Source organism: Oncorhynchus gorbuscha, unplaced genomic scaffold, assembly GCF_021184085.1.
Source record: "Oncorhynchus gorbuscha isolate QuinsamMale2020 ecotype Even-year unplaced genomic scaffold, OgorEven_v1.0 Un_scaffold_2403, whole genome shotgun sequence".
In the NCBI taxonomy this organism is placed as follows: Eukaryota; Metazoa; Chordata; class Actinopteri; order Salmoniformes; family Salmonidae; genus Oncorhynchus; species Oncorhynchus gorbuscha.
The window spans coordinates 55,741-65,000 of record NW_025746925.1 but is presented as its reverse complement, the minus strand read 5'-3'; the positions used below and the strand labels follow the sequence as shown (position 1 = coordinate 65,000).

Genomic DNA, 9,260 nt, shown 5'->3' with positions numbered 1-9,260 from the left:
ACTCAGTGTAGGGTTGAGGTAGAGCCTTAAGACTCAGTGTAGGGTTGAGGTGGAGCTATAAGGCTCAGTGTAGGGTTGAGGTGGAGCCTTAAGACTCAGTGTAGGGTTGAGGTGGAGCATTAAGACTCAGTGTAGGGTTGAGGTGGAGCCCTAAGACTCAGTGTAGGGTTGAGGTGGAGCCTTAAGACTCAGTGTGGGGTTGAGGTGGAGCCTTAAGACTCAGTGTAGGGTTGAGGTGTAGCCTTAAGACTCAGTGTAGGGTTGAGGTGGAGCCTTACGACTCAGTGTAGGCTTGAGGTGTAGCCTTAAGACTCAGTGTAGGGTTGAGGTGGAGCCTTAAGACTCAGTGTAGGGTTGAGGTGGAGCCTTAAGACTCAGTGTAGGGGATGAGGTGGAGCTATAAGGCTCAGTGTAGGGTTGAGTTGGAGCCTTAAGAGTCAGTGTAGGGTTGAGGTGGAGCTATAAGGCTCAGTGTAGGGTTGAGGTGGAGCTATAAGACTCAGTGTAGGGTTGAGGTGGAGCCTTAAGACTCAGTGTAGGGTTGAGGTGTAGCCTTAAGACTCAGTGTAGGGTTGAGGTGGAGCTATAAGACTCAGTGTAGGGTTGAGGTGGAGCTATAAGGCTCAGTGTAGGGTTGAGGTGGAGCTATAAGGCTCAGTGTAGGGTTGAGGTGGAGCTATAAGACTCAGTGTAGGGTTGAGGTGGAGCCTTAAGACTCAGTGTAGGGTTGAGGTGGAGCCTTAAGACTCGGTGTAGGGTTGAGGTGGAGCCTTAAGACTCAGTGTAGGGGTGAGGTGGAGCTATAAGGCTCAGTGTAGGGTTGAGGTGGAGCCTTAAGACTCAGTGTAGGGTTGAGGTGGAGCGATAAGGCTCAGTGTAGGGTTGAGGTGGAGCTATAAGACTCAGTGTAGGGTTGAGGTGTAGCTTTAAGACTCAGTGTAGGTTTAGAGCTGGGGTAAGGGTTGAGGTTAGAGCTGAGGTAAGGGTTGAGGTAAGGGTTGAGTTAAGGGTTGAGGTAAGGGTTGAGGTTAGAGCTGAGGTAAGGCTTGAGGTTAGAGCTGAGGTAAGGGTTGAGGTTAGAGCTGGGGTAAGGGTTGAGGTTAGAGCTGAGGTAAGGGTTGAGGTTAGAGCTGAGGTAAGGGTTGAGGTAAGGGTTGAGGTAAGGGTTGAGTTAAGGGTTGAGGTAAGGGTTGAGGTTAGAGCTGAGGTAAGGTTTGAGGTTAGAGCTGGGGTAAGGGTTGAGGTTAGAGCTGAGGTAAGGGCTGAGATTAGAGCTGGGGTAAGGGTTGAGGCTGGAGCTGGGGTAAGGGTTGAGGCTAGAGCTGGGGTAAGGGTTGAGGCTGGAGCTGGGGTAAGGGTTGAGGTTAGAGCTGGGGTAAGAGTGAGGCTAGAGCTGGGGTAAGGGTTGAGGCTAGAGCTGGGGTAAGGGTTGAGGCTGAAGCTGGGGTAAGGGTTGAGGCTAGAGCTGGGGTAAGGTTTGAGGCTGGAGCTGGGGTAAGGGTTGAGGTTAGAGCTGGGGTAAGGGTTAAGGCTAGAGCTGAGGTAAGGGTTGAGGCTGGAGCTGGGGTAAGGGTTGAGGTTAGAGCTGGGGTAAGGGTTGAGGTTAGGGTTGAGGCTTTATGTTTATTGTTATTTGTTTCACAGTTTCAAGACGGGATCTTACCTCTTGTCTGGGGGTGGGGGTCTGGGTGGGCCTTTGGTTGGCGTTGAGGCTGGAGCTGTACTTGTAACTGATACTACAGGTCTGGGTAGAGAAGGGCCTTGAGGCCTTGGGGCTGTAGCTGGACCTGGAGTTGGGACTGTTGAGGCTGTATCTGGGGCTCCATGAGGGGTAGGGAAAAGGGTTGGACCTCCAGGGGTAGGGGAAGGGGTTAGACCTCCAGGGGGGTAGGGGAAGGGGTTAGACCTCCAGGAGGGGTAGGGGAGGTGTCAGGGGCAGGGTGAGGGGCCGTCCACCATGATGGATGACAGAGGCTGCTGGGCCATGGACGCACGGTGCTCCTCTACCAGAAACGAAGGGATGAATGTCACACTGTGGAGTGAAAGGTGATAGAGAGAAATAAAGAGAGAGAAAAAGAGAAATAAAGAAGAGAGAGAGAGAGAGAGAGAGAGAGAGAGAGAGAGAGAGAGAGAGAGAGAGAGAGAGAGAGAGAGAAAGAAAGAGAGAGAGAGAGAGAGAGAGAGAGAGAGAGAGAGAGAGAGAGAGAGAGAGAGAGAAAGAGAGAGAGAGAGAGAAAGAAAGAAGAGAGAGAGAGAGAGAGAGAGAGAGAGAGAGAGAGAGAGAGAGAGAGAGAGAGAGAGAGAGATAAAGAGATAAAGACCAAAGAGAGAGAAAAAAAGAGAGAGAGAGAAATATAGAGAGAGACGAGGAGAGAGAGATAGGGAATGGAGCTGGTCATTATAAACATACTGTAATGATGGAGCTGGTCATTACAAACATACTGCAATGATGATGTGATGGAGCTGGTCATTACAAACATACTGCAATGATGGAGCTGGTCATTACAAACATACTGTAATGATGGAGCTGGTCATTACAAACATACTGCAATGATGATGTGATGGAGCTGGTCATTATAGACATACTGTAATGATGGAGCTGGTCATTACAAACATACTGCAATGATGATGTGATGGAGCTGGTCATTACAAACATACTGCAATGATGGAGCTGGTCATTACAAACATACTGTAATGATGGAGCTGGTCATTACAAACATACTGTAATGATGATGTGATGGAGCTGGTCACTATAAACATACTGTAATGATGATGTGATGGAGCTGGTCATTATAAACATACTGTAATGATGGAGCTGGTCATTATAAACATACTGTAATGATGGAGCTGGTCATTATAAACATACTGTAATGATGGAGCTGGTCATTATAAACATACTGTAATGATGGAGCTGGTCATTACAAACATACTGTAATGATGATGTGATGGAGCTGGTCATTACAAACATACTGTAATGATGATGTGATGGAGCTGGTCATTACAAACATACTGTAATGATGATGTGATGGAGCTGCTCATTACAAACATACTGCAATGATGGAGCTGGTCATTACAAACATACTGTAATGATGGAGCTGGTCATTATAAACATACTGTAATGATGGAGCTGGTCATTACAAACATACTGTAATGATGGAGCTGGTCATTATAAACATACTGTAATGATGGAGCTGGTCATTATAAACATACTGTAATGATGGAGCTGGTCATTATAAACATACTGTAATGATGGAGCTGGTCATTATAAACATACTGTAATGATGGAGCTAGTCATTATAAACATACTGTAATGATGGAGCTGGTCATTATAAACATACTGTAATGATGGAGCTGGTCATTATAAACATACTGTAATGATGATGTGATGGAGCTGGTCATTATAAACATACTGTAATGATGATGTGATGGAGCTGGTCATTACAAACATACTGCAATGATGGAGCTGATCATTATAAACATACTGTAATGATGATGTGATGGAGCTGGTCATTACAAACATACTGCAATGATGGAGCTGATCATTATAAACATACTGTAATGATGATGTGATGGAGCTGGTCATTACAAACATACTGCAATGATGGAGCTGATCATTATAAACATACTGTAATGATGATGTGATGGAGCTGGTCATTACAAACATACTGTAATGATGGAGCTGGTCATTACAAACATACTGTAATGATGGAGCTGGTCATTATAAACATACTGTAATGATGGAGCTGGTCATTACAAACATACTGCAATGATGATGTGATGGAGCTGGATATTAAATGATACTGGATATTAGAAGATACTGGACATTAAAAGATACTGGATATTAAAAGATACTGGATATTAAAGATACTGGATATTAAAGGATACTGGATATTAAAGGATACTGGATATTAAAGGATACTGGATATTAAAGGATACTGGATATTAAAGGATACTGGATATTAAAGGATACTGGATATTAGAAGATACTGGATATTAGAAGATACTGGATATTAGAAGATACTGGATATTAAAGGATACTGGATATTAGAAGATACTGGATATTAGAAGATACTGGATATTAAAGGATACTGGATATTAGAAGATACTGGATATTAAAGGATACTGGATATTACAGGATACTGGATATTAAAGGATACTGGATATTAAAATATACTGGATATTAAAGGATACTGGATATTAAAGGATACTGGATATTAAAATATACTGGATATTAAAGGATACTGGATATTAAAGGATACTGGATATTAAAGGATACTGGATATTAAAGGATACTGGATATTAAAGGATATTAAAGGATACTGGATATTAAAGGATACTGGATATTAAAGGATACTGGATATTAAAGGATACTGGATATTAAAGGATACTGGATATTAAAATATACTGGATATTAAAGGATACTGGATATTAAAGGATACTGGATATTAAAATATACTGGATATTAAAGGATACTGGATATTAAAGGATACTGGATATTAGAAGATACTGGATATTAGAAGATACTGGATATTAAAGGATACTGGATATTAAAGGATACTGGATATTGAAGGATACTGGATATTGAAGGATACTGGATATTAAAATATACTGGATATTAAAGGATACTGGATATTAAAGGATACTGGATATTAAAGGATACTGGATATTAAAGGATACTGGATATTAAAAGATACTGGATATTAAAAGATACTGGATATTAAAGGATACTGGACATTAAATGATACTGGATATTAGAAGATACTGGACATTAAAGGATACTGGATATTACAGGATACTGGATATTAAAGCATATTAAAGGATACTGGATATTAAAGGATACTGGATATTAAAGGATACTGGATATTAAAAGATACTGGATATTAAAAGATACTGGATATTAAAGGATACTGGACATTAAATGATACTGGATATTAGAAGATACTGGATATTAAAGGATACTGGATATTAGAAGATACTGGATGTTAAAGGATACTGGATATTAAAGGATACTGGATATTAAAGGATACTGGATATTAAAAGGATACTGGATATTAAAAGATACTGGATATTAAAGGATACTGGATATTAAAAGATACTGGATATTAAAGGATACTGGATATTAAAGGATACTGGATATTAGAAGATACTGGATATTAGAAGATACTGGATATTAAAGGATACTGGATATTAGAAGATACTGGATATTAGAAGATACTGGATATTAAAGGATACTGGACATTAAAGGATACTGGATATTAGAAGATACTGGATATTAGAAGATACTGGATATTAAAGGATACTGGATATTAAAGGATACTGGATATTAAAGGATATTAAAGGATACTGGACATTAAAGGATACTGGATATTAAAGGATACTGGACATTAAAGGATACTGGATATTAAAGGATACTGGATATTAAAGGATACTGGATATTAAAGGATACTGGATATTAAAGGATACTGGATATTAAAGGATACTGGACATTAAAGGATATTAAAGGATACTGGATATTAAAGGATACTGGACATTAAAGGATACTGGATATTAAAGGATACTGGACATTAAAGGATACTGGACATTAAAGGATACTGGATATTAAAGGATACTGGATATTAAAGGATACTGGATATTAAAGGATACTGGATATTAAAGTATATTAAAGGATACTGGACATTAAAGGATATTAAAGGATACTGGATATTAAAGGATACTGGATATTAAAGGATACTGGATATTAAAGGATACTGGATATTAAAGGATACTGGATATTAAAGGATATTAAAGGATACTGGATATTAAAGGATACTGGATATTAAAGGATACTGGATATTAAAGGATACTGGATATTAAAGGATACTGGATATTAAAGGATACTGGACATTAAAGGATACTGGATATTAAAGGATACTGGATATTAAAGGATACTGGATATTAAAGGATACTGGATATTAAAGGATACTGGATATTAAAGGATATTAAAGGATACTGGACATTAAAGGATACTGGATATTAAAGGATACTGGACATTAAAGGATACTGGATATTAAAGGATACTGGATATTAAAGGATACTGGATATTAAAGGATACTGGATATTAAAGGATACTGGATATTAAAGGATATTGGACATTAAAGGATATTAAAGGATACTGGATATTAAAGGATACTGGATATTAAAGGATACTGGATATTAAAGGATACTGGATATTAAAGGATACTGGATATTAAAGGATACTGGACATTAAAGGATACTGGATATTAAAGGATACTGGACATTAAAGGATATTAAAGGATACTGGATATTAAAGGATATTAAAGGATACTGGACATTAAAGGATATTAAAGGATACTGGATATTAAAGGATACTGGATATTAAAGGATACTGGACATTAAAGGATACTGGATATTAAAGGATACTGGATATTAAAGGATACTGGATATGAAAGGATACTGGATATTAAAGGATACTGGATATTAAAGGATACTGGATATTAAAGGATACTGGATATTAAAGGATATTAAAGGATACTGGACATTAAAGGATACTGGATATTAAAGGATACTGGACATTAAAGGATACTGGATATTAAAGGATACTGGATATTAAAGGATACTGGATATTAAAGGATACTGGATATTAAAGGATACTGGACATTAAAGGATACTGGATATTAAAGGATACTGGATATTAAAGGATACTGGATATTAAAGGATACTGGATATTAAAGGATACTGTATATTAAAGGATACTGGATATTAAAGGATACTGGACATTAAAGGATACTGGATATTAAAGGATACTGGACATTAAAGGATACTGGATATTAAAGGATACTGGACATTAAAGGATACTGGATATTAAAGGATACTGGACATTAAAGGATACTGGATATTAAAGGATACTGGATATTAAAGGATACTGGATATTAAAGGATACTGGATATTAAAGGATACTGGATATTAAAGGATATTAAAGGATACTGGATATTAAAGGATATTAAAGGATACTGGATATTAAAGGATACTGGATATTAAAGGATACTGGATATTAAAGGATACTGGACATTAAAGGATACTGGATATTAAAGGATACTGGATATTAAAGGATACTGGACATTAAAGGATACTGGATATTAAAGGATACTGGATATTAAAGGATACTGGATATTAAAGGATACTGGATATTAAAGGATACTGGATATTAAAGGATACTGGATATTAAAGGATACTGGATATTAAAGGATACTGGATATTAAAGGATATTAAAGGATACTGGATATTTACATTTACATTTACATTTAAGTCATTTAGCAGACGCTCTTATCCAGAGCGACTTACAAATTGGTGCATTCACCTTATGACATCCAGTGGGACAGTCACTTAACAATAGTGCATCTAAAACTTAGGGCGGGTGGGGTGAGAGGGATTACTTAACCTTAAAGGATATTAAAGGATACTGGATATTAAAGGATACTGGATATTAAAGGATACTGGATATTAAAGGATACTGGACATTAAAGGATACTGGACATTAAAGGATACTGGATATTAAAGGATACTGGACATTAAAGGATACTGGACATTAAAGGATACTGGACATTAAAGGATACTGGATATTAAAGGATACTGGATATTAAGTTGGTGGTTGAAGATTTCCCTCTAGTGGTGTGGGGGCTGTGCTTTGGCAAAGTGGGTGGGGTTATATCCTTCCTGTTTGGCCCTGTCCGGGGGTGTCCTCGGATGGGGCCACAGTGTCTCCTGACCCCTCCTGTCTCAGCCTCCAGTATTTATGCTGCAGTAGTTTGTGTCGGGGGGCTAGGGTCAGTTTGTTTATCTGGAGTACTTCTCCTGTCCTATTCGGTGTCCTGTGTAAATCTAAGTGTGCGTTCTCTAATTCTCTCCTTCTCTCTTTCTTTCTCTCTCTCGGAGGACCTGAGCCCTAGAACCATGCCCCAGGACTACCTGACATGATGACTCCTTGCTGTCCCCAGTCCACCTGGCCATGCTGCTGCTCCAGTTTCAACTGGCCTGGGCCCTAGGACCATGTCCCAGGACTACCTGACATGAGGACTCCTTGCTGTCCCCAGTCCACCTGGCCATGCTCCTGCTCCAGTTTCAACTGTTCTGCCTTACTATTATTCAACCATGCTGGTCATTTATGAACATTTGAACATCTTGGCCACGTTCTGTTATAATCTCCACCTGGCACAGCCAGAAGAGGACTGGCCACCCCACATATGCTCTCTCTAATTCTCTCTTTCTTTCTCTCTCTCGGAGGACCTGAGCCCTAGGACCGTGCCCCAGGACTACCTGACATGATGGCTCCTTGCTGTCCCCAGTCCATCTGACTGTGCTGCTGCTCCAGTTTCAACTGTTCTGCCTTATTATTATTTGACCATGCTGGTCATTTATGAACATTTGAACATCTTGGTCATGTTCTGTTATAATCTCTACCCGGCACAGCCAGAAGAGGACTGGCCACCCCACATAGCCCGGTTCCTCTCTAGGTTTCTTCCTAGGTTTTGGCCTTTCTAGGGAGTTTTTCCTAGCCACCGTGCTTTTACACGTGCTTTTACACCTGCATTGTTTGCTGTTTGGGGTTTTAGGCTGGGTTTCTGTACAGCACTTTGAGATATCAGCTGATGTACGAAGGGCTATATAAATAAATTTGATTTGATTTGATTTGATTTAAAGGATATTAAAGGATACTGGATATTAAAGGATACTGGATATTAAAGGATACTGGATATTAAAGGATACTGGATATTAAAGGATACTGGATATTAAAGGATACTGGATATTAAAGGATACTGGATATTAAAGGATATTAAAGGATACTGGATATTAAAGGATACTGGATATTAAAGGATACTGGATATTAAAGGATACTGGATATTAAAGGATACTGGATATTAAAGGATACTGGATATTAAAGGATACTGGATATTAAAGGATACTGGATATTAAAGGATACTGGATATTAAAAGATACTGGATATTAAAAGATACTGGATATTAAAGGATACTGGATATTAAAGGATACTGGATATTAAAGGATATTAAAGGATACTGGATATTAAAGGATACTGGATATTAAAGGATACTGGATATTAAAGGATACTGGATATTAAAGGATACTGGATATTAAAGGATACTGGATATTAAAGGATACTGGATATTAAAGGATACTGGATATTAAAAGATACTGGATATTAAAAGATACTGGATATTAAAGGATACTGGACATTAAAGGATACT

General features: G+C 38.7%; 1 protein-coding gene across 1 annotated transcript in view; it reads right to left on the bottom strand.

Annotated features, from left to right (window-relative positions):
- Positions 1–9,260, bottom strand: part of LOC124025743 (multiple PDZ domain protein-like) — a gene marked incomplete at both ends in the record, with an annotated part of 78,116 nt that overhangs the window by 13,383 nt on the left and 55,473 nt on the right. Inside the window, 2 exons of the mRNA XM_046339077.1 lie at positions 1,664–1,850; positions 1,938–2,032. Coding sequence (XP_046195033.1) covers positions 1,664–1,850; positions 1,938–2,032 — 282 coding nt within the window. The remainder of the gene's footprint in view (positions 1–1,663; positions 1,851–1,937; positions 2,033–9,260) is intronic.